We start from the raw sequence: 26,358 nt of genomic DNA on the forward strand, positions 1-26,358 counted from the left end.
AGATTCAATTTTGGAATTGGAACAAGAGATCCTGGCCTCAACATCTGGCCAAGATTATTTTCAAGACTTTTCTCAATGTTCTGCAGCTCCTGCCTCTGTAATGCTTGGCCTGATGAAGAGTCCTTCAGAGCTTGATAGCCTGCCTATTCCTGAGATTTCATAGGTAAACATATCACTCTCCCTTGTTTTTGAACTTTGTACAAGGACCACCTGGTTTATTTTCTTCTCTCTCTCCTTTTACTGTATTTTTACTGCTATCTGGGTAACTCTGTGACTTAGGTTTCTGGCTCTGCAGCCAGAGGCTCAGGGTTCAATTCCCCACAGTGCATCTTGCAAGCAGAGCCAGGTTGTGTAGCCTGCACTGTCCCAGGATGCCCCAAGAAGATGGGAATAATAAACCACTTCTGAATATTGTCTACCTAGGAAACCCTGGAAAGGGTCACCATAAGTAAGAATTGACTTGACAACACCTGATAATTATTTATTATTGATTATCCAGTTATTGTAGTCTGAGATAAAGTGGCAGAATCATGCTGTTGATGCATGTATATGTGGAGACTTTTGCTAGGAAACTGCCAGGAGGCATATTAAGAAGTGAGGTATCAGGAAAATGTTTATTACTGCTAGCAGAGAAAATCAATACATACACACCTAAGGTGTCAATGTAGAAGTCCAAAGTTCCAGAATGCATAGGGTAGATTTACAGACAGATACACAAAGCACCATAAATGAGTAATTACAACTGCTATTCCAGCTTCTTCCTTCCTTCCTTCCTTCCTTCCTTCCTTCCTTCCTTCCTTCCTTCCTTCCTTCCTTCCTTCCTTCCTTCCTTCCTTCCTTCCTTCGCCTTGGTTGTATTATGCAGCACCTGCCCGATTTCACAACAAGCACACACCTAATAATGCAACCAGGGCTTCCTTAGTTAATGGCAATGTACTGCAGTTTTATTCAAAGGATAGGATACCTATATTAATTGTACCCTAAGGCAGTCCCCTGGACTGCAAAGAGAACAAACCTATCCATTCTGAAGGAAATCAACCCTGAGTGCTCACTGACAGGACAGATCCTGAAGCTGAGGCGCCAATACTTTGGCCATCTGATAAGAAGACTCCCTGGAAAAGACCCTGATGTTGGGAAAGTGTGAAGGCAAGAGAAGAAGGGGACGACAGAGGACGAGATGGTTGGACAGTATCATTGAAGCAACCAACATGAATTTGACCCAGCTCCGGGAGGTAGTGGAAGATAGGATCGCCTGGTGTGCTCTGGTTCATGGGGTCACAAAGAGTGGGACACGACTTAACAAGTAAACAACAACAACAAAGGCTTCTTTGTTCCTATATGTATTCACACTTTGTGAGGAATGGCTATTTCCCACAATACATTTAGCTAGCTATACTAAGGTACTGTATGTTGGTTATTTCTAGTGCATTTCTGTAACTGCTAAATTCTAACACATAAGGCAGTATCTCAAAAGTTTCAATGAGGAGGATTCTCATCATGTGCATAGGTCACACTGCAATGAATTGACACATGGGAGGTGCTGGTTGTATTATGCAGCACCTGCCCAATTTCACAACAGGCACACACCTAGTACTAATTCCCTCCAGTCAATTAAGTCTTTCTCTTTGCTATTCCATCTTGGTAATCCTCTCTTTAAATTAATTGTTTTAAATTGAAATTGTAGCTGTAATTTTTATGATTTTATATATTTTTATACTGTTTTGTTTTATTTTGTAAGCCGCCCCGAGTAGACATGGTCTAGAGGGGCCGGGTAAAAATCAAATAAATAAATAAATAATAAATAAATAATGCAACCAGGACTTCCTTAGTTAGTGGCAATGCACTGCAGTGAGGTATGCAATTTAACTTATGTACATATAAATCACCCACAGGATTCTGGTCTTCAAGAGTCATGAGTGGAAATCCAATAGAGCAAAACCCTTTGTGGTTTGTATGAGAGAAAACAAGACCTGCAGAGCTTCCAGCCCAGTTTACGGTTGATGACCTAGACCTGTGTGATGGTGGTAGGAAGTTGGAGGTGCTAGAAATGATGATAGCGAAAGTGAGAAAAAAAATTGGAAAGTGTGGCTGGTGCGGGAGGACAAAGTGGATTCATTAAGATGGGAACGGAATGGTGCCACTCAGTTCTTCCAGGCTGTCAAACACAAAGGTGGAAAGACAAGTATTATCCTTGGACAACCCAGTTAGGCCATCCTTGTGCCACTTGTTGGCCACACTTGTCCTTGAGACTTCTCTCTGTGTTAGTGTCCTATATTTTTCACACTTCTCCAGTGCAGTTTGAACACACACACACAAACACACACATATACATGAAGAGAGAGGGAGAGAGAGAGAGAAAGACTTAATCAGCTAATTGCTTAAATATTATTCAGAGGAGGCAAGACTAGAAGTGTGTTTTTATACACTGGATTAAAAGGGCACACACAAGCTGCTTTTTTAAACTGTTAAATTTAATTTTATATTCAAGAGGAATGACTTCCATCCCAAATCAATTTCAATCAAGAGAAGCAGGCAGTAGACCATGTAAATGTATGACAAATCAATTGTCAGAAAAATTGAGCTCTTGACACAACTTTTGGGGGTTAAGCACTATGTTGTTCTGTTATACAAACTGAAGTCATGTCTGTCCTTTGAAGGCTTGATTATGGAACATGGATAGGTGTTGCTAGCTTGATAGTTATTGGTAAGTGGTACAGCATCTCCCAGTAGAAAGTGGCACTGTAGAGTATTTCTTTTCAGGAGCTCAGGCTAACTCTCTTACTTCCACTAAAGCTGTCAGGTATTTTACTGTTCCACACTTCTATCATCCATCCAACTAACACAATTCTGGTATTGCCTCAATTTTCTCTTTTTTTGGCACACCTAGCTAAACTGTGTCTTGATCATCTTCACATGGTTTTCCCAAGCCCCTTTATTTATAGTTATTCAACACTTGCGAGAGAATTAATGCCATATTTCCCATCTCAATTCTGGTCTTCTACTTTGGTCTTCAAAAGAATGAGGTCACAGAATCCTAAGGTAAGATCTGCATTATTTCCTATCCTAGTCACAAGAATGGCCCAACCAGTCAGAGATCAATGTAAGAGCCAGTTTCTCAGCCCTTTTTGTAAAAATTCCTGGAAAAAATCACTGAGAAGGTGTGTCTGGGTTTTGTTCTCATTGTTGAAAAAAATATGCCTTCAGCTGTGCTCCATGTGATCATGTCTCTTCTCCCACAGAGAATCACATCTTTTTTTTTTTTCTGGAAAGAGAACAGGAGGTGGGAAGCCCAGCGTGCAGTTACATCATGCCCACAGGATGAGATTTGCAGGGTTACAAAGGTCATGTTGCAGGTGAGTAACTGTCTCCTTAAATTAGTCACCTGGCTCTTTCCTCATGGTGCTTGTTGACTGAAACTCACTTAGCATCCGATAAATGTTCAGGAAGGGGAAAAATTATCTTATAAATTCTTCACCTTTGAAAACTTACAACAAAACCTTCTCATCTTCTTACACCCACTCTTTTTTTTTTTTGCACCAGCTGGTATTTTGAAGAATAACCATAGTCACTTGTTGAGTCAATGAAGAACCTAAGAAGATTATGCTAATATGTTTCCTGAAGAAATCAGAGCAGAGATAGCCACTTAATTAGCTAATCTCTTCAAAACCTCCCTTAGGAAGTTGGAATGGATAGGAAATCACCAATGGTCAGGACTCACCTTAAGAATGTGATGTAGTCTGCTCTCTTTGCAGCCATATAAGAAAATTGGGTCTCTCTGCACGTTTCACACATTTTTTATTAAAAAAAGGCATCCAATAAAACAGTGATGTTATATTACTCTTGAGAGCATGTTCCAGAGTTATTAAAATCAAGCAGCTGACAATGACCAGCTCTGGAGGTATGTTGCTGGCAGCCATATTCTCCTCCTACCTCCCACTGTATTTAATGGTAAGGAAATTGACTTCACAATTGCTTGGGATAGCATAGATTTTTCCCAACAGCTGGACTCCTGTTGGGAGAATAAGTGTTCGTACACTTCTGCAGTTATTTGACTATCCCAGGGTGACTCTAAAACTAACCCCAAACTGCCCCATTTTCAACCCAATGCAGGCCAAATGCTGTTAAGGGGGCAGTTGTGGTGGTGGAGATTTCTCACAGGGGAGATGGAGATCTGCCACATCAAATTGCCCCTCAGTCAGACCGCTAAATGCCTGGCATTCTTATTTCAGTGGATTTATTTACTTAATGGGCATATATAATTTACAAAATCAAAACAGGTGCTTGTGCTTGATTGTCTGATATCCATGGCATTGCTGTAGTGATTGTAGGCATTGAATATGTTCAAAAATAAAATCATTGTTTTATTTTTTTTAAAATCCAAGGTACTTTTGAAATTAAATCTTGAAAGTATCCAACAATGAACCTTTGAATCTTGCACGGACTCTGCCTCAAATCTTTGCCTACTCTAACGTTAGTAGGTTCATAAAAAGTGGATCTAATTCACAGTGCAATGCTTCTGGATAGGAAGGACTAGCTGGCTGCACGCCATTGCCCCGGAGATGTCCAAGTGCACTCACATTGCTTTCCACTCTTTGGGGAAGCTCCTCCTATGTCCTTCTATTTGAACCCTGACTTAAAAAGAACGTTGTCTGAACACCAAACAGAAATTTGCAGCCAGAAATAATATATTTAGGAAACTGGCTGGGTCAGACTGGAGTGCACACCCATAAACAATAAAAAACAACAGCTTTCTCCCTGTGGTACTCCGCAGCAAAATATAGTAGTGCTATATGGCAGTGACCCCCATATAGCAGATGTTCTTGGACCACAACTCCCAGAAGCCTTCACCACCACCTCTGCTGGCCAGGATTTCTGGGAGTTGAAGTCCAAGAATATCTGGAGGCCCAAGGTTGGGGACCACTGCTATATGGTATAAATCAGCATGTGCCAAACAAGTGGATGTCATTCTTAATGAGTCATGCAGGATTAATTCTGACTGTCTGAATCTTAGGCCCATTGAGGGAGTCTCTTATTTGACTGGCATGACCCCTCCAGACATACATCGAGAGCTGCTAGTGAATAATGAACAAAACAAGCTAAATCAGTACCAAACCAACCCACTTCATGGATACCAACCCCCTAGATGATGGCTAGAATGTAGGAAAAGTTTTCTGTACATGTCTAAATATTAAACCAGAAGAGGCGAGGCTAAATCTATGGAGAACAAAAACAACACACCTTGTTGAATTTATGAATGCCGAGGAGTGACTCCTACATGGACAAGACTCTAGCTGGACTATCTGGAAGTCTCTTAATAGGATTCAAAGTGAAGTAGAAAGATAAAAAAAATAAGCAAATAAAATGGGGCTACTTAGATGCAGGACAATTTTCCTGTCATTGTGGAAAAATTCAGTCAATATCTGCACAGAATTTTTAACCAATGCTTGGTACACACAGGGCAGAAGAATGGGGAAAAAGATAGTAGCATAGAATTACCACTTTATATCCTGGGGGGATGGAAGTTTTACACACACAGACACACACACACACACACAGAGAGAGAGAGAGAGAGAGAGAGAGAGAAACACACACACACACACACATACATGTTGTGGTGTTACAAAAATCTTTTGTATAAGAGAAGAAATTATCTGGGCTGATTTTTTTTCTGGTAAAAAATTTGGGCCCTTCTAAAACAAAGGAACATTAAAACATGCATGTGAGTTTAGTGCAAGTGTATTTTGTTATGGATGTTCTCCAAAAGTTAATTAATCTTCGTTTTTCCTCCCATTAGTGGTCATTATAATTCACATGTTCTGTTTTGCTTTCATTCTCCACCCACCCTCTTTCTTTTAAGTGATGACTTCATCATGAAGACAGTAGTTACTGTTGCTTCCATTTTCTTTTTCTTCATTTTTCCTCATGTGATCCTAGACCATGAAGGATTTCGTACTAGAGGTGGTAATACAATTTGACCACATTTTCTGGCCCACCTGCCCTGGTTAGCTGTCACCTCCCGCATTAGATTTAAGACTCTGATGATCACCTGCAAAGCTCTTCACAGTCTGAGAGCATGCTACTTGTTGGAGTGTCTTTTCCCAATGTCATCTACCCATACCACTAGGCCTTTCCAGGCTTTGATCCTCCAAGTGGCCACTCCGCAGGAGGCCAGGAAAACATCTACCAGAAGCAGGGTCTTCACAGTGGCACCAACACTCTGGAATCAACCCCCAATGTTTAAAAGGCACTTCAATGCTCATTCTTCTCCATTCCAATATTTACTTTTTCTTTTCAGACACTCAATTGAATTAAGTCAATGTGAAGTACCTGAAAAGCCCTGGAGGGAGTTTAATCTTCCTTCTCTAAAAGGTGTGGTTCCATTCTGTTTTTCCAAATCCTTTTCCTTGAGCACAGTAACAGAAAAGGCTCTCTTGCAGCCTCCAAAGGCTAGCACATGAGACAGTGTGACTTCTATTAAAAACCCTGTCCAGTTTCTAAATTGGTCAAATCCTCTCTTTGTGCATCACAAGCTACCTGAAAGAAGCAGGTCACTGTTACGCACTCAACAGGGCTCAGAAATGGTAAAACATATAGGAACCGAATAGGCAGGTTTGATTATCTCAAAAATTGGTCCATGGAGAACAGGCCTTTTGAATGGATCTCCAGATAACTCTTGTTCCATCTCTCCCTCCCCCAGTGTTACTGTTGTAGTCTTGTCTCATTTTCAGAGTTTTGAAAAGTTCCTTTTTCTGGGTCTGTAAGTCCCAGATTCTCTCAAGGATACTGGATGAGGCCAATCTCCTTGACGGATTTCTGGGATCTGTAGTCCATAAAGACAACTTGGTTTTTTTCCTCCAAACATGCATTCCAGAAAGCTCCTTGATACACAGTTGGCCTTCAATCATAATCACAAATTATTACCAATCTCCTCATCCCCCCCAGGAGTTTTCAAATCAGCCTGCATTGGAGCAGGTTGTCCAAAATGAGCTATGTACACCATAAAATGCTTTCACACACCCCACCCCTTAGATCAAGGATCTACCATGCAGGTGAACATGCAAGATATTCTCCAGCGTGGATGAGCAGATGAGGACCTATGAGTTAAGTACTCATGGGTAAAATACTATCAGAGGAGAAACAGAACATTGGAACTTTCTCCTTGACATGCAGCTGAAGAATCTTTTGTCCTCCAGATCTTGTTGAATTCCTGCTCCCATCATCCCAAATAGCATGTCCAATGGTCAGGGGAGTTATAAGCGAAATATTATCTGGAAGGCTATGGTGTTCCCTGTTCTAAAACCACGAAAACTTTCAGGAGTACAAAGCAACAGCAATTCTTCCATGACTTTCTTTCCAAATTGGGCTGCAGTGATGGGTTCTGAGATATGGTCAAAACCATTTCTAGTGACACGATTCTGCTTGGAGAAATACTATTGAATAGATGAGAAGTGTTGGCTACTCAGATGTTTTAGAATATGATGCCATATTCCCTTACCATTAGCCTTGTGGGCTTGGAACTATGTAAACTGGAGTCCAAAATATCTGGGAAGGCTGGTGGTTCCCCACTCATACTGCAGAGTACAGTTCATATTTTATTTCTGATGAGGTAAAACAGTGAAGGCCAGGAGCAGGCAGCTTCCTTGAGATTAGGGGATGTTTTCACCATCCCTCTCACTTCCGAGGGCTGTCCCCAGCCACAACTTACTCCTTGCAAAAGATAAAATGACTCTTTGTAGTCATGGAAATGGCCAACTGTGTTGCCCTGGAAACTAATGGGGAGCACAATTGGCTTTTAATAGGTTGCTCATAATGGCCTTTAAAAACCAGAAAGTAACCAGCTGAATCCTTCTCAGATTTTTTAAAAAAAAGACTTTTGGGGGGAATGTTGTTGAAAAAAAAAGGTTCCAGGGCAAAACAGCCTCTGTATAGAAAATGGTGGCCTTGCTCAGAACCTTGGTTCCAACTCATCATTTTGACCACAAATGGTGGAAGCTGAAGGGTGGCTGGAGGATCATGGAATCCTGGGACAGTCCTATGCAGCCTACAGGCTTCACGTTGCTGACATATGGTAAAGGAGGTGGTTGCACTATTGTATGGACCCTTTAGATATACTTATTTCTGGAGGGGGAATAGGAAAGTTTGATGCAGAGAGGAGGTCTTTCATACTGTTCGATTTTCAAAACTATGAACCTCTAGAAAGAATTATAATTAAAGCAGAAGGCATACTTTTCTGGCTTCCTGGTTAGTGGAACCAGGTTATGTTCTTAAAAATGAAATCCCTCTCCTACTGTTATTTTAGCTGTATTTAGTACTATTATTTAGAGAGATCCAGACTCAGGGCCCACAGCTGCTCAGTCTCCGTTTTGTAAACTGGTGTTGTGCTCTAGTTTTGAATAGGCTGCTGTGGGTACACAAGGCAATTCTGTGCATTGTCTTCCTTAATCCTTTTCTGGATATCTAAGAGGCTTAAAGTATAGAGTGGAAAAAAAGAAAGCATTGTTTTATACTGACCTTTGACTATGCCACCGTAATCGCATTTACATTTACACAACCCCTCAAGTTCCATGGAGATTTTTCTCACACTGGGATACCATTGTAGGTCATTCCTTCTTTCTTTTTCTCACTTTTAGTAATGTAGCACAACCACTGTGTCCACAGATGGACTAGTCACCCACCATTTTCTACTGTTAATTAAAGCTAATGTTCATCAGGTCCCTCATGACCCCTAGCCATAGAGAAGCTGCTCTGGTTCTCAATGTAACGACAAACTTCTGTAGCCATCATATTAATGGCTCCCTTCACAGGGGAGATTGTTGTGCTGGAAAAGGGTCTACGTACATTAAAACCCTTTTCTTTGGTGTCTCCACATGGTATTCAATACAGGGACAGGCTGGGTACTAGTTGTTCCTCTGGAGTGCACCAGAGGGAGAAATTCTAACAAAGCCTCTGACAGAAACCCAGTTATCCTTTGAAATTCACACTTCTCTCAATTCTGCAATGGACGTCTCTAATCAGGTGTGTACTAACACATACATAGGGCAGCGTCCATGATGAGAATATATATATATATATATATATATATATATATATATATATATATATATATATATATATATATATATATATATATATATATATATATATCAGTGAACATATTGTGAAATATGCATTTTTAGCAAAATTACATGTAAGAATAGTATTGTTATGTGCCATCAACTTGTAACTGACTAATAGGGCTTTCAAGGTAAGTGAGATATTTAAAGACTGGCTTTACCAGTTACACCCCCCCAATGAATTTCCATGTCTAAGCAGGAATCCATATAGAATTTAATATGGGTAGAACAGATGATATCACTATGCAGAGGTGGGGAGATGCAGATAGTGGTCACATCACATCACATGCTGCTAACAACATTAAAGACCCTATACCATGGTTTCAGTTTTCAATAGAAAACAGGGGAAGCTAGATTGTAGAGCTACTACTCTACTTTTTCTATTGTGTTCTCTGGTATCTGTTTAAAATGTTTACTCACATTTCCATGTTGCAGCAGCTCTGTGAGACATAGCAGCACAACCGTAGCTTGGGAATTCAGATGTACTGCCAAACTATTGTCAAGATCTCATGTATTATGGGAAATATTGCAGTAAAGGGGTATTGAAATAATTGTTTTATAATTGTTTTATAATATGTAGAACATTGTAATGTGCTGACATGACTAGCAGGTGGTGTTTGCAGGTCCTATGATTTGCTCTACTCTATTTTACTAGACCCCTGTAGTTTCAATCAATTGAAATCTGTAGGCTATGTAACTTTAAGTCAAAATAATAATACTCATCATCATGGTGACGGCTTGCCAGATTCTGATTTGCAGGAACTGCAATGTCAGAAGTAGTAAAAGCAATAGTAATTTCTATTATAAAAATTCCCCTCTTGAATCAGGACCCCATAGTTACAGGTCCAGCAAAAGAGAATGTGGACAGTTAAGTGAGGATGGGTGGGTAAGACTTTTTTTCCTGTGTGCTTATGTGATTTTGTAATTGCTTATGCACTAGTTGATTAATTATGTGGCTTGTTAAGATACTTACATAAATGTGATTTAACTGAGAGTTTTTCCTAACTTTGTTAATATGAAAAAGTAACTTTCCAAGCTCTGGCAGAAGAGGAGGTGGTTGTATTTTGGTGTCAACCAGATATGTCTCAGACAACATCTACCTTCCTCCTGAGGACATCAGAACAAAAGAGAATGACACACTACATACTCAAGCCTGATTAATATATCATTAGAGAACTTGCCAACCAGACAGCTAGGCTGATAAATACTAAACTCATGTAACACAGAGATTCTGTGTACCAGTTTGGCAGGATTGGCTGATGAAATAAGCAACCCAGCATCTCTCCATCAAATGTCAGTTTTAAGAAATGGCACATACAAAGGAGCAAAGCATTTCAGAATAAATCCCCTGCTTTAGCAAAAATCCATTTGATGCAGATGGAAAAGACAGACACAAACATATGGCATAACAATACTGGATACGGCTTTAATCTCTCCATAACCCAGAAATGCCATATGTACTAGTCAAGTGGAAATTTTTTCTATCAAACCTCACTTGATTCTCCACCAATGATCCTTTCACAGTTTGTTTTCTGACATTTGTTCCATGTTGCATTAAGAGAGTGAGAGTGTGAGAGAGTTGGGGGCCTTCTGCACTTGCAATTTATTCACAGTGACATATAAAATGAGATGGCTACTGGGCCACAGAAGGATGCAGCAGCTTGTTTGACAAATAGCACATGACAGGTTAAGGACAAATCCAACAGTTATATCCGCATGACATCCTTTTCAGTGCTACAGTAATTGCTAGCAGACAATGCAAACCACTTTTTCAGTGTAGAACCACAGTTAATTGAGTTACCGTAAATGCACACAGTTTCTGCTACTGGTTCTTTTTTCACAATGTGACGCCTGCCTTAATTGAGAGCCATTGCACCCATTACACAGCCACAGATCTGGGTGAGACACTGGGCGTATATATACTCCATGGGGAACTGTAGCCAATCCTGGCTCTCTGAGAGTACCAGTAAGACCACCACCGGCAAATATGCCTATTCACACATGATATTTTTAAGGGTACATTAAAAACAAAAATTTAAAAGTGTCATGTGTGATGCGGCTGATAGCTTCATGCAAGCACACATCACTTCATTTTGTTGTCAACTTCACTTTTCTCCATCTTCTGTCCTGTGAGGAACTGCCATATTCCACCTCGGTAGTTCTCATTTCCCAGAGCATAGATTAAGGCATTCACAGCTGGTGAGGACTTGGCAATAATAGCAGGAATCTGTTGAGAAGCACAACATTGGGTGATGTTAAGGTTTCTCCTGGTCTGGGCTTCCAGGAAGAGAGTTTTGGGAAAGAACTCAATGCAAAGAATTGGAGTAGCATTATACTCAAAAGTCAGTTTTTTAACATGTGCCATCTATTCTTAGCTGAACATATTTATTTATTTATAATCCACCCATCTAGTCATTCGACTACTCTGGGTGGTGTACATAAAACGAAATAAACAGATTAAAATAACATCAATATCCAAAAAATAATTAATCATTCAAGATGGATAAAACTAAGAAAATAGATCAAATAGTGCCCGGAAGGAAGGCTTGCCTGAATAGCCAGGTTTTTAATTGGCTTTTAAAAATACCCAGTGAAGGGGCCATGCGGATCTCTGAAAGTAGATTATTCCGTAACTGAGGAGCCACTGCCGAGAAGGTCCGGTTTCTTGTTTTTTCCTTATGGGCCTCTCTCGGTGTTAGGCTCCTCAGTCGCACCTCCTTACTAGATCGAGTGATATGGGTAGATTTTGGTGGGAGGAGACGTTCCGTCAGATAGTGAGGTCCTAAATCGTTTGGGGCTTTGTCCACAATCTCTGGTGTCACCAGCTGAAAATGATCAATTCTCACCTGGCAAGGCGGAGCGCTGGACATCCCTGCTCGACTCACTGTATTCAAAAAAGGAAAAAGTTCCCGGTGGATGGCATCCACTTTAGATTTTAAAAATGCTGCAAATTGGTCTGGTGAGATACTAAGGGGAGGCCCATCACCTAGACCAATTCTGGATAGATCACGAACAATACGGAAAAGTTCCACCTGCTGATTTGAAGCTTCACTTATCCGGTCAGAGAAGTGTGCTTACCTAGCAGCCTTTACCTTAGCAAGGTAAAGGTTGGTCATGACCCTGACAGCTGCTCGATTCTGAACTGTCGGGTCTCTTCTCCACTTGCACTCTAGCCTTCTCCTAGTTTGCTTCATTGCTCTCAGGTCCTAGTTAAACCAGGACGCAGGCCGAGCTCTGCACTGGAGAAGGCATTTAGGAGCAATCGTATCTACAGCCCTGGTGGCGGTGGTAAACCATCCATCAACAAGAGCCTCGACAGGAGCACCAGTCAGGTCAGCTGAAATCCCTCTCATGGCATCCTGGAATCCTATGGGATCCAGTAGCCTTCGTGGGCGGACCATAGAAATAGGTCCCTGCTCCCTGCGGGGAGGGCGAGCCACTGAGAGGTTACATTTTATTAGGTGTGGATCTGACCATGACAAGGGTACCGACACAAGGTCAGTCACCATCAGACCACGCTCGCTCCAATTGGCAGAAAAAAACCAGGTCTAGCATATGACCACAACATAGGCTGATAAGCCAGAAATGGTTTCAGCCATTAATTCATAGGAAGTGAATCACAATCTAAAGATTCTGTCACACCAATGTAAGCAACAATCCTTCATTTTTAGGGTAATCTTGACAAATTGGGCACATTCCAGATTCATTGGGCTACCCTTCCCATCATCCTAATCCAGAAATGGAACATTGCAAGCTGCCTTATACTGAGCTAGACCAGTAATCCATCTAGTTTAGTGTTATCAACTCTGACTGGCAACAATTCTGTAGGGTTTCGGGCAGGATTCTTTCCTAGCTCTGGAGATGCCTGGTATATCCCCACTGAATATTACTACTGTATTTTTTATATGTAATGTCACTAGTGGTTCCCAAAAAGTGTTCCTAAAAGCTGGAAAAACTTGTAGTCCCATAATTTCTATGGACTATGATTGTGAATTTACACATTTTTTAAAAAACTAAGGAACTAAACACATCTAGTGTCATCTAATGTCAGATACTAAGCACAGGCAAACCTGGCTTATACACGGACGAGTGACAACAGAGAACACCAGGGATTTCCATGAAATGTTAGGAAAGAATCCTGTCAGAAATCCTGGAGAGTTGCTGCTGCCAATCAGAGTTGTCAATACTGGTTTAGATGAACCGATGGTATGAATAAGTATAAAGCAGCTTCCCCTGTTCCTATCTGCAACACAACATTCAGAGAATGTGAAAATGAAGGATAAGAACAATCTACCTTGCATATTACTTCAAAAAGTACAAAGTTCAACCATTTGTATTAGAATCTGATTATAATGAATGTCCTCCTTTTCTCTCCCTCAGATTAGTGTTCTAGAAATTTCCCCTACTTTTTCTAAAAAATCATCCATGCTGAATTTGACAGAAATTAAACTCTCTTTTTTTTAAAAAAAAATCAAAGGAGTAGGAAATTTTGGTGAAATCTTCCTGGGTGGGGTGTGTGGCTCTTCTACAGGGTGGAGGCAACCAGGGGAGCAGAAGAAGAGCAGTAAGATGCATTATGGAAACAAGCAAGCAAGCAAACAAACAATATCAACACCTTTGCTAATCTCCTAATGAGTTCACAAATACCACCAAAAGAAACACTAAAGAAATTCTGAAAACAAGGCCACCCCCAAAAACCTCTATCGGGGGAGGGGAATCTCCCAATGGAGGAAATACTTCTTCACAGTGACACCTCACACTATTTTCTACATACCATTAGGACTTTGGGTGAGATGAAAGCCACACTTTCAATGGCAGCATAGGAACATAAAAGCGAATAGGGTCCCCAGCAAATGACCAGAGCTTTTACTGGCAAACCAGTGTTGAACTGCAAAAAAAATAAGAACAAAGAATATGGCAATGGATTAATGATGATCCATATAAAAAGTTGAGACGGGCAATAAGCAAATGCCTTTTTGTGCAAAACTGGCTAGTAACATTTAGCAATGAATCTGCTACTTTCCCATAAATATTTTTATGGGGAATATGTTTTTATTAAAGTGTTATACTGTGTTTCAAAACTGACAAACAAAAACCAAAAAAATGGAAATGAGATGGATCACATTTAGAATTTCCACTGTTACAACACACAAGGGGGAGAAGGGAAGGGTACAAGAAATATTTCTAGACTTTTTAAAGCAATGGTGGAATTCATGCTATAGTAGTGATTGTCAAGACTAGTGGTGCTGGTTATTATAGATCAGCACAGCTTGACTCAACCAGGTGTCTTTCCCACCCTGAAGTTTTGGACTACGGTGCTTATCATCCTCAGACAGCATGGAGGCAGCAGGGAGGCTGGTACAACATAATCAACTACATGCCTCAGACTGTGTTGGCCTGGCTCAATAAATTCAACCTTGCTTCTGCTTTCAAAAACCATGCGTTAAAAGAGGGACGAGGAACGGGTGTCCCTCCAGAGACCATTGGACCCAAACTTTCTTTGGATGAGAACTCCCAGGGGCCACGTCAGCTGCAGGATTTCAGGATCTGTAGTCCAAAACAGTACACTTTTTTCCCAACATAGGATGGGACTAGAGATGGGCATGAAGTGAACCACAAACCAAAAAAACCACGAACCAGACCAGTTTGTGGTTCATTTTGTGAGCAGTTTGAGGAAGTGCGCTTTCATGAAGCAAAATGAAACACAGAACTTTTTCACAGTGTTTTGTTTTGCTTCATCTAACCCCTGAAAATCTTGCATCACGGTTGGAGGACACCAACAAACCATCATCAACCACCAAGGGCTGGTTTGTGCCCATTACTAGGTGGGACACTTCCGACCCTTCTCTCTTAGTATTTTCCTGAGCGCCAAAGATAGGGGAGGACATCATCCTTCCTCTTTGGAGACTTTCTAAAATAGTCCGAGGTCTCTTGACTCTTATCACTTCAGCTGTACTGCCTGTTGGAATGGGCCAGTTTCACCTCTGCACGTCCAGTCACATGAATCTCTTAAGAAACCTGAGCAGAGTCCCCGGTTGCCCTTATCCTCTGTCTCTCGGTTTAAATTCCTGTTCACCTTGTTGAGTGTATTTAAAACTTGTCGATAATGATGCTAATTACAAGACCTATTTCAGCATAGCAAAACATACAATCACGCCATGTGGGACTGCTTCTGTGGAAGCTTGGAAACCTGGCGGGAATTACACTTACCTTGAACTGTCCAGTTTTCTTGAACTTGTGATCAATAGATTGGTGGGCTGTTAGTATAATGAAAACGGGGATCACAAAATTGAAAAAGGCCAGAGGAATAAGATATGTGATATAATTCCTAGGGGAAAGACAGGAGACAGAGAAATATTTTATTTGTATCCATGTGTGTTTGATATTAGACACCACCCACTGCAACAGTCATTACACATTCAAGCAGATTGGAGGACAAATTGGGGAATGTTACAATTTCCTGCTGTAAATAGAGAAGAAAGGATATAAGCAAAATTAAAAGGAAAGAAGCTACACAGAGCCTGGCTGTGTATGATCGTCTAGTGGTGGCTTCTAACTATTGGTTGGTAGTGGTTCTTAGTACCTAGAAGAAGGCAGGACTGGGAAACTGGTGGTTCTCCACATTTTGGATTTCAACTCACAGAAGTTTCACCCAGCAAGTCTAATTCCAATGGATTGTGGAAGTTGCAGTCTAAACCATCTGGAACACCAATGGTTATTTTCCACCTCTGGAAGTAATTTGGATCAATAGTGTGTTGTACATGGCAACATACAATCAATGATAACCTAAGGGTTCTAATCGCAATGTCTTATTAGTGGCTTTCTTCTTGTGAAAGTATTTCCGCAGAGATGTGGCTCTGGGCTAATTAACACATTGCTCTTTGCCACTTGACTGACAATTGGTGCCTTAACTGTGTGGATGAAGCATTGCAGGTAGACCTTTTTCAACAGAACCCACTTTCGAATTCACCTGCAAACTATCCAGTTTTGACAGGCATCTATGCAATGGCAGCATTAACTAAGAGCTGATCTAGCTTCTATTACAGAATTTGTTACCAGAGTTTTATTTGTAAGACATGCCAGCTGCACTGGCGTAAGGTGAGGGAGTAGCAGGCACCATTCTGTTAAAGTCTTTAGAAGTGCCACAGGGATGTTTATTTGGTTGTAACTCCTTTACAAAAGGCCAGAGGTACGCTAATACATCAGGAACATCTAGGTTACAGAGTGACAAAGGGGAAGGACTTGTGGGTCTAACTCTAGTTTGCTGCAGCTCAGAATTTGGCCTATGGAGTCTCCTGGGTTATTCCTCTACAGTCCCTCCCGAAGCCTCAGTACCTCTCTGTTAAATCGGCCTTACCTGTCTCCTTTGGTATAGTCCAAAGTGCAGCAGGTTCTCAGAGGCTCATAATCATATTCACCCCACCCTAGAAGTGGCATTGCAGCCCAAAAGGCAGAAAACAGCCAGAGGAACATTGCCATGGAGACCACTGAGCCCCACTGAAGCTTGCTTCCTGCACAGAAAAGAAAAGTTGTTTCCATACATGTGGGATGGGCATTGTAAAACGAGAAGAAACAGTCCTAAATGACAAGTACATCTAAATCTAATTTGAAATGATATTGAGGGGGCCTAATTTATTGTGGATTAGAGATAGGAACTGGAACCCTGGAAGTTCTCTTTAACTAGAGAATGACTTCTTTAAGACATTTAACAGTATAAAACAGGACAGCCAATAGGGTAAAGAAGGTGTATATGTCCTTAGCCCAGAATAGTAGGGTGCAACACATCTATGCACCTACTTACTCAGTCTCAGTTCTTAGACCACGAAGATTTTCATCTACAGCCCAGCATGGGCGATTTTAGAACTTTAACGGTTCATAAATGAGTCACTGGCAAGCAAATATATTAAAAATGCAAAGGTCAGCAAAGTTAGTTTTGAAATTTGCTTGAGTGAAAGGTATGGGTCTTGCGAAGCCAGCCTTGAGGGTTTTTGCTGCCAAGATTATGTCACAAATAACATATGAAGCAGAAATGTGGGGTATCTTTGAATCTGATCAATTGGAATCAGTACAGCATAATGTTATCCATATTTTATTCAGCCTTCCATTGGGAACACCCACACCTTGCTTATGTTCAGAAGTACCGGTAGGAGCAATGCAAAATTTAGATTTAATCTTGAGCACCATTTTAAAATTATGTTTTAAAACTGATTTTTTCCCTACATGAACTGGATAAAATATGTATGGCAGAACAGACACAGATTTCAAAATACTTGGATGGTTTGTTGTAAATTATTGCTATGAAAGTATAGAGTATATTCAGGAGTTATTTCCTCTCCTTGGATGCAGTCTATCAGTGGTAATATTAAATCACATGTTCAAGAATTCTTTGCAGAAAAGGATATGGTGGCTATTAGAAGAGCTAGATTTCCCAGTACTTTTCCCTGTTCAAAATTGCACTGTGGTAAAGATAAATATTTGCTTGAATTTCATCCATATCCGCCCCCACATGGCATATACAACCTTGTGATGCTAGACTATGAAATCCAATTTTGTGTGTTGGGGGGGGGGAGAGAGAAAGAAAAACAAAAGATTTAAGAAAATCCTCAGAGATCAGTGTTTATGCATTTGTGGTAGTCCACAGGTAGAGTATACACCATGTATTATACTATAAATTATGTGAAGCACTTAAGAAAAAGTTTGTTGATAAATTACTAATGGGGTTTACTTTTCCCTTAATGATATGGGTAAGATCAAATATTTGCCACCCAGTACATTTATAATGGTTAATATGGTCAAATTTGCTGTGAAGGCTGATCAGCATAGACAAGGTCTGTGACTTGCTTTGAGTCTGACTCCTATATCTCTCTCCTTTGTCTATTTCTATTTAATTTCTCTGTTATAACTGTGTAGTTTGTATTCTAGTTGATTTACATTCTAGCTACAACTTGTATTTCATTGCCTGAAATGCAATATTAACTCCAATTGGAAAGTTAGGCTGTATCTACACAACGTAGTTATTGCAATTTGATTCTACATTCTACATTAATGTTTCTATCTCATGGAATCCTGGATTTTTGTACTGGTGTTTTAGTGAGGGCATTTGGAATTTTCTCGTCGAGGACACTAGTGTCCAGTCCCTGGAACTACAGCAGAGAATTTTAAATACTTCAGACAACTGCAGTTCCTAAGACTTATCAGAAGGAAGCCATGACAGTGAAAGCAGAATTAAACTGCTATTGCTGTATTCCAGCTGCAATCTGGGATTTTGAAATCTGCTTTTAACCACTAACTTCCCAGTTCAATCCATTTTAATAAATAGATAGTATCATTGCCATTCTTCAGGCTCTTTGACATACAAAGAACCCCATAATAATATCGCATAGCAAGTCTGCTTCTAAAGGTTGTTCACTGTCATGCATAAGAACAGCTTTAAACTGTTGCTATGCTAGACTGCTGCCAAACACTCTCCTTTCCCACAGTAGGCTGATTAGCCTTTTCAAATTCCAGGTCAAATAGCTGTTAGAACATTCTGTAAATGGTTTGCATTGTCCATCACAGGGACTGTCAATAATCCTGTTCAGGCTCTATTCTGGGCTGATGTTAGGTATGCACTCCTGTGGTTTAGGAAGCAGGTAACTTAAGGATAAGGATGTGGCACATACACATATCCTTGGCCTTGACCTCAACCCCCACCAGGTATCTCAATATATTAAGCGGGGGTGGGGGGAAAGGGCAATTGGTGTAACATTCTTTACTCCTACAAGAGAGCAATAAGATCAGCACTTTTCTTGGCCGGAAATAGCATTAAACATCCAACCAACATTTTTTTTTAAAAAAATATATTATTTGATTTTTCTTGAAAGCTGATTAAAAACCTTGTATTTGCATTTTTCTGCAAAATTGATGATCCCCCCCTGCAAAAGTTGCTAAAGTGCCAAAAAAAAATAAACAACAGAAAAAAACCCTCTGATCTCACCCACTGGGGCAAAAACTTTCAAAAATCTTTGATCTTGCATGTGAGAATGAAATAACAAAATACTTGGATCTCTACCTAGAGGTTTATGGACCTGAAAAAAAATCCTCACAGTTCCCCTGCAGAGGATTTTTTTAGCTATTACAGTCAAAATTGGTTAGGGCCCCCTACCTTGTCTCTTTGAATTCACCCATGAATCCAGTACAGACAACTACAAGCCACTAGATGGCACTCATTTCACATCATTCTTTAAAGCTGAAGCACAGAAAGGATTTCTCACAATCTAAATATCTTTAAATTGCTGTCCTAATTAAGAAAGTATTTTGGCAACTCTAGGACTAACAGATTTATTTCAATGTTAGCTACTATGGATTACAATCTGCTTCCTCAGTTTCACAGAGCAAGTATTTAGGCTACAGCTTTGCATACATAGTGTACATGACTGTGGTAGAGTGATCATCGTGAAATGGGATACAGAAGATAAGAACTGCATTAATACTGCTAATGACATTTCAAAGTGTTATTTACATAAACATTCTGGCAATCGGCAGAGTCAAAAGCTACTTCTAAATGTCATGTTATACACAACTTTTAATAATAGTTAGGGCTCACTCCATAAATTTGAAGAGGGAAAAATTCTACAGACAGGCAAAAACTCAGGTTTCAAAGCAAGCATTCTTCACACATTCCTTTTCTGGTCCATGTATTGTTGGTGGCAGTAGAATAATCTCTTCCTCCTTTGTTGGCATTTTTAGAGAGGCATAAAACATGCCTCTTCCACTTGGTTCTTAGTATGGCATACTTTCATTGGGAGGAGTTGCATGGGATGAATAATTCTAATTCAGATCTCTTTGGTGGCAAAGAGTTAAAGCTCCACAGTCCACACATAACAGTACTGATATGGTTCATTCCTCCCAAGGTATTTATTTTATAAAAAGGAAGTATTCTAGGACAAACTGCATAACAAACATCGTGCATTGCTTGCAGAGTTTGGAAAGTCTTTTTTAAAAAGTTATACAATAGTTAGTTTGTAGGTTCACATAATAGTATGGAACTCTTGACTTTCCCTTATCTCAAAAGTAACTAAAACAGTTAATTTTAGTTACATTTAAAAGTATCTAAAACTATAAGTAAATACATTTTTCCACCACCACTGATGAATATCAGCCATGGCTTGATGGGGAGTGCATGCTTTTTAATATAGAAAGTTCCAGGTTCAGTTCCTAGCACCTCTAGGGAGGGTTGGTGTGAGGAAGTCCCTTGTTTGAAACTGCAGAGTTCCACTGTAAATCAGAGGAGACAATACTGTGTGAGATGATCTAATGGGTGGAAAGAAGGCAGCTTCTTATCTTCTGTGGACTGTCGCTAAAGTTCTGCTTTTCATATAGATCAGACCATGCACCTATTATTTAAAGTTTAACTATTTCTCCATGTTCCCATACTAAGTTTTGTTTCACAGTTTTGCATCTGTTCTCATTTTTCTGCATCAGCTCACTTCTAATTTGTCAATAATACAATGTTAAAAATAGCAAATTGGCGAGAATTACTAGTGCAGTATTGATGGTATCGGTCCCAGGCAACTGCAGCTGCTGAACTAATGCTGGTCAGGGCAGTTAAAAATCCATGAAATCCATGAATCTGACATCCTTCTGAGCCATAGGGCCAGTATCTGGGAGGAAAAAGAGAAGAAAATAGAGGCATTTCTACTACTTGGGACAGTTGGGGCATCTACTTTGGACACAACATTGAGAAGGTGGCAAAATGAGTATTGAGATTCATATGATACAGTCTTGTCAACCTTATAGATTCTGGCTGGAAATGATGGAAGTTGCAGTCTCAAAGAGCTAGAGGACAACTGCTATGAGGAGGTTGATAAAGTTTATCATCAGTTATTCAAATGAAATCACAAAATGGCTGAAACCCTATGCTGAGCACAGGAAGTCACTTCTAGAGTGGTCTCACTGAATCAGTTTGGTGAGCCTCCTCCTACATAGGTTCCATTGATTGAATGGAACTATTCTAATTGCAACTTCTTATGCTAAGCAACAGGACTGCAGCCAATGTCTTCATGTTTCAGAATAATCAGGCATGTTTTAAAGCAGGGGTCCCCAACCCCCGGACCGCGGCCCGATGCCAATCCGTGGGCTTCCCAGGATTGGGCCACAGAGATGGATCTCTGCTCCCCCCGCACATATGCACCGTGGGCATGTTGCACTTGCTGTGGGTGTGTTGCATTTGCGGTGGGTGTGTTGTGCTCACGGGGGAGTGTCATGCTCGCTCGCTCGTGTGACACACCCACCCGCGAATGCATCATGCCCCCCCCCTGCCCTTGACAACCGGTCTGCGGTTCCAAAAAGGTTGAGTCACCAGATAGTACTTTAATAACATAGATTTAAAATAGGATGTAAATGTAAGTTAAACCTTGGAGGGCAATCAAATAGTATAAGCGGAAAGTCGAGTTGATATTGAATTATGTATAGATTGGATGTCAGTATATTTTGTGTTTCTCCTCCCCCTCTTTTTTTTCCTCCCATATCCCCCTTTGCCCTCTGTATCCCTTATCTTATCCCAAGTTATTATTATTAATAATAAAACAAAAAAAACCCCAAAAAGGTTGGGGGCCACTGTTTTAAAGCACTTGATGAGAAATACAGCCATGAGGCTTATGACAGAACTGGAAGTCATAAGGAAAATCTAAAAGGGTGGGGAATCAAATATATGGGAGGACTACATAGGGAGGAGCCGGTATTCAACATTTTCTTCATTAATGGATTTTTTCTTGCATATTCTTCCCCATACTATTTTAACTCACTTTCCGCTAGACGGCTTTGACTATCAAAATTCCCCAAAAGCAGAAAGATGCTCTCTGCAGAATGATTGGAATGGTAGGTGCAATCCCACTCAGCCACTTGCGGATCCCCTTTTCCATAGGCTCTGTTCCTACATTAACTTTGCAGACATGGCTTTTGGAAGATGTGTTTGCCAAGACCCCATACAGTTGTGATCTTGGGAAGACAGCTGGTGAGGTAGAGAAAGCATGTTGCAGCTTACCAAGACAGTGAAACTCGTTCTGCAATTGAGTGCTGCTGCTTGACCAAGGGATATAAAATATCAGTTTCTCCCTAGAATTTACTAATCATTCCTTGAATGGATTGGTCCTCACAATACATCATCTTTGCTGTGAGGATCAACCTCTTGTTCCTGGAGGCTCCCTGGATGATGGCCAAAGACAAACAAATTGCTTAAAAATTACAAGAGGAGGACGCCTTACATAACACTGCAAGGGCCTTCTATCTGAACCATGCTTAGCTGCACCTTTGCAATCTCATCAAGGGGCCATGTTGTAACTGGGAGTATAGGCTTCATATGACACCTTGCTTTTAATGTTCCCGAGTGCTTCTTTTTTCCTGTTAGTGGAAAAGAGTGATTTACATGATCCAAATATATGCTTATAGACATAGGCAGACACATGAAAATTACCTTAAAAAACTAGAGAACGCTGCTATGAAAGCGTTGATGCAGATTCCACAGTCGGACAGCGCAAGGTTGAAAACCAGAAAGTTGCCAGGTGTTCGAACTTCTTTGATTTTCCAGTAAGAGACAATGGTCAACATATTCAGAGAGAATCCAAGCAATGCTGTAAAAAAGCACATTTTGGCTTGTTTCACTTATTATTTCATTTTTTTGGTGATCAGAACAAATTGCAACAAAGACATAATTTGCAACAAGACCACGGTTTATTTCTGCAGATAGTAATGAGAGTAACTATACATCTGTTTGTAAACTCAAAGGTGACTTTGGCTAGAAAATAGGGCTATATCTGTGCTTATAAAAATATGAGTATCATGTCAAAACAGGGGCAATTTGATTTGCAGACATAGTGGTTTTGCCAATCTCCTCATACTTTAAGACAAACTTGAGGGAAGGAAAAAGAGGGCAGTTAGCTCAGTGGTTTAGATATCTGGCTACAGAGCCAGAGGTTGGGGGTTCGAATCCCCACAGTAACCTTTTTGGAGCAGAGGCAATCTGTGTGGCCTTGAGCAAGCTGTACATTCCCAGGGCACCCCTAGAAAAAGGGAATGGGAAGCCACTTTGGTGTATTCTCTACTGAAGTGGTTCCCAAACTTTTTTTGATACTGAGGACCGGTTGGGGGGACGGTGTCCGTGACTGGGGGGTGGGGCACCCCCTGCACTCTCACACATGAATGAAAGGGCTACGCTCGCTCATGCAGGCACACAGGCACTCGCGCACATGCATGCGTGTGCGAAGGGGCAAGTGAAGACAAAGTTTACAGCAATTGCATTAGCCAGCTTCCCAGATGATGTTCCTGTGGCCAATGAACAGATGAATGAGAAAGGATGGTCATGTTCATTGTTTTCACTTCGATCCCCCAGATATCCAGTGGTGCCACTCTTCCTCTCTATGAAGTTAGGTTAAAATAATTTAATTGTTTAAAAAACCTCTGGTTTATGTATTGTGCTTCTGTATCCATGATTCAAAACACCAGGAATTGATCCAATATTGCTGAATAATAGCATGCCTGCATTGCCAGCAAGGAAAGGGATGCCAAGCTTTACATAGTGAAGGGCAACTTGAATACTGACAACCCCAACTGCAACTGTCAAGGTGGTCTACTGGATACCCTCTTGTGCTCACTACCTTTCACAAAGAGACAAGGGAAAATTTCAGAAGCTGACTCCTTTTTTTCATTGGTTAACTACTTCTCACCCAAACACAGAGCAATTATCACGGCTGTTTTTGACAAGTGTGTATTTTGGAGTGACCAGAGGAAGGGCAAACAGCTTCTGGTTACCCATGTGGTTGGTTGGATGTTTTTTGTGTTCTATCCAGCATTTGTGGGATGAAAACATTTTTAACCAAAGATGCTCAGTGATTTGAACTGAGGAAGGGGAAATGCAAAAGTAAAACACCATGTCTGCAGAGAGAGCTGCTGGCTTTAACTACAGAGAAGGTAATGACAACACAAGACCTTCCTAGATATTCTAATCACTGAGGCAGCAGGGAAGTCTCAGACAAGGTCACCTTGTGTTGTGTATATCCTCTTGCACCTGCTCCACCACTCCTTTCACACAGTTATAAGGTGAAGTGAAAGACTTCCATTATTGTTGCTAGTTAGGAGTCACATTCTAGAATTGTCATTTTTTCCTTTCTTATCTGTTGGACACACGAAATGAGAAGGCTGATAGCCTATGTAGTCACAAGTAATTAGGATAGCGAATAGTCTTAGAGAAGTTAAAGAAGTCAGCCACACACAGGGATGTCTGCCAGCAGTGCTCCTGATGGGCGACTCGTATTAGAAGAAGATCAAGACTACTCGGCCCTGCCCCCAGGAGGACTGTGTTTATTAACCTTACAAGCTCACAGATAGTTGACAGTATACAGATAGGACAATGGTTACATAATGCTATTATGACTGGCTCAAGGAAAGGCAATTAAGCAAGCTCTCTATCACCTATGAGAAAGAAGAATGGGTAGTAGCTCCTCCCAGAAGCAGTGGTGACGTCATCCAGGAGAGTTTGCCCTACTACTGTAGAATCAACCAACAGCTTAGCAACTTTGGGGAGGGGCCTTCCCCCACACTTATCCAGTTTATGAACTGTGGTTATAGACTCTTTGCTAAAAAGTTTATTATTAAGATTGAGAGTTTGTATGACTGTGGTGAACCCTTGCATTCCTCTTGGATGGGCTTTGATAAGCTAAGTTAAAAATTGAGTGCTCGGGTTTGTCTTTCCTTCTCTCTTCCCCCCCCCCACAAAAAATCCAGACTTTTTTTCTTCTTTGTGGTTGTGTAATTCTCTCAGCTTTCTGGCTTTTGTACAGCAGCAAGAAGGGTGCTACCGGCAGAAGTACAAACCTCCAGTCTACCAAATCCTTGATATTGGTGGCACTGTGAAGCCCCCACCCTTAGCACAGGTCATAAATTAGAATTTTCCCCATTACTCAGAACTTTCCCCCCTCACAAAGATCCAGAACACAAAAATAACATAACTGACTCAGACAACAAACAAATTGGAGTGTCATGAAAAAGGTTTGGAGTGGGTGGGCCTGATCTGTGTGGCCTTTAATTATATGCCAGGTTCAGGGGGGCTATGTGCATTCCTAATTGTAAAAGAACAGCTGATAGCCCCTCTCCTTTTGCAGTTTAGCGGTAGCTGTTTATTTTTAAATTTACATCAGGCATGGGACCGCTGTCTCCTATGTCTAGAGATCCTTAGAAACTATTTTCATAAGTTGGAACTGACTTTACAGCATGTAATTCTTATAAATCACTGCCCATTTTTTTTAAAAAAAACTGTGGGGATTATGGTGCTCTTAGGTTGCTGTGGGCTTGAAACATGGCAAAATTGCCCCCATGCCCCCTAAGAAGATGACTTTTTGAGCTTTTTCTTTTTAATTTTAAATGTAATAATTTGGGGGTACAAGGGCTGGGGGCCAGGAAAGCTGGGGTCCCATAAAAACAGCACTGGGGGCCTACATATGACCCATCGGCCACAAGTTGCCCCCTCCAGCTATATAGCAATAGACTCATAGCTTGGAATAGAGCACATGCTTTGGACAAGGGGGACTCCAGACTTTGGCTTACTGACCAGCCAGTGAACTTCACGGCTAAGGAGAGCTGTGTGTTTTGTTTTCTATTTCTAAGACCAATGTTCTGTAAAAAAACACATGATATGTCATACATAAAACTCAATCCTACATATAACTCAAAGTCAGTGGAGCATCTTCCCAAGTAAAGGACAGGAGCCTTTGCAACCTGATCCTATGCATGTTTACGCAGAAATAAGCCCTAATGCATTCGTGGCAAGGTCCAGAGTACTGCCGTTTTATAATGACCACAGAGTAATTTTAGCTACTTAGCAGAAATGATCATTCAAGCTTAAAACTGATAGAGATCCATAAAAATCAAAGGAATGGGGGCTCATGTTGGTTGTTCTTTCTGCCTCCCGAAGATCTGCCTATGGAACCTGGAAGTACTGTATCATAAGAGGCAAGAGGACTCCAGGAGGAAAGGGAATCACTGAAAATTGCCGTCTTGCCTTCTTCCAGTTATAAGACCTTACTGGATCTGTGAATGGAAGGAATTCTATTGTTCATCAAACAGCCACTCTTGTCTAATAGAAATATTGACAGATAATTAGACCCTAGCACATGATGCATGATGCAGCTGAAATTTAACATTTTTAAGTCCTTTGATGTAAATGGGAAAGTTGAAGCAAATGTTTTATAGTAGAATCTACTCAGTCTCATTG

At 40.7% G+C, this 26,358-nt stretch overlaps 1 protein-coding gene across 2 annotated transcripts in view; it reads right to left on the minus strand.

The window, feature by feature from the left end:
- Window positions 1-10,692: 10,692 nt before the first annotated feature.
- RGR (retinal G protein coupled receptor) overlaps window positions 10,693-26,358 on the minus strand; it is a 31,690-nt gene continuing 16,024 nt past the window's right edge. For both annotated transcript variants that reach the window (XM_020796842.3, XM_020796845.3), the window contains exons 2-7: window positions 22,567-22,723; window positions 20,634-20,755; window positions 16,471-16,624; window positions 15,324-15,441; window positions 13,888-14,001; window positions 10,693-11,340 (exon numbers count right to left, since the gene is read on the minus strand). In XM_020796842.3, the coding sequence (XP_020652501.1) occupies window positions 11,197-11,340; window positions 13,888-14,001; window positions 15,324-15,441; window positions 16,471-16,624; window positions 20,634-20,755; window positions 22,567-22,723 (809 nt within the window). In that variant the 3' untranslated portion in view covers window positions 10,693-11,196. The remainder of the gene's footprint in view (window positions 11,341-13,887; window positions 14,002-15,323; window positions 15,442-16,470; window positions 16,625-20,633; window positions 20,756-22,566; window positions 22,724-26,358) is intronic.

This window comes from Pogona vitticeps, chromosome 3, assembly GCF_051106095.1.
Source record: "Pogona vitticeps strain Pit_001003342236 chromosome 3, PviZW2.1, whole genome shotgun sequence".
Classification (NCBI taxonomy): domain Eukaryota; kingdom Metazoa; phylum Chordata; class Lepidosauria; order Squamata; family Agamidae; genus Pogona; species Pogona vitticeps.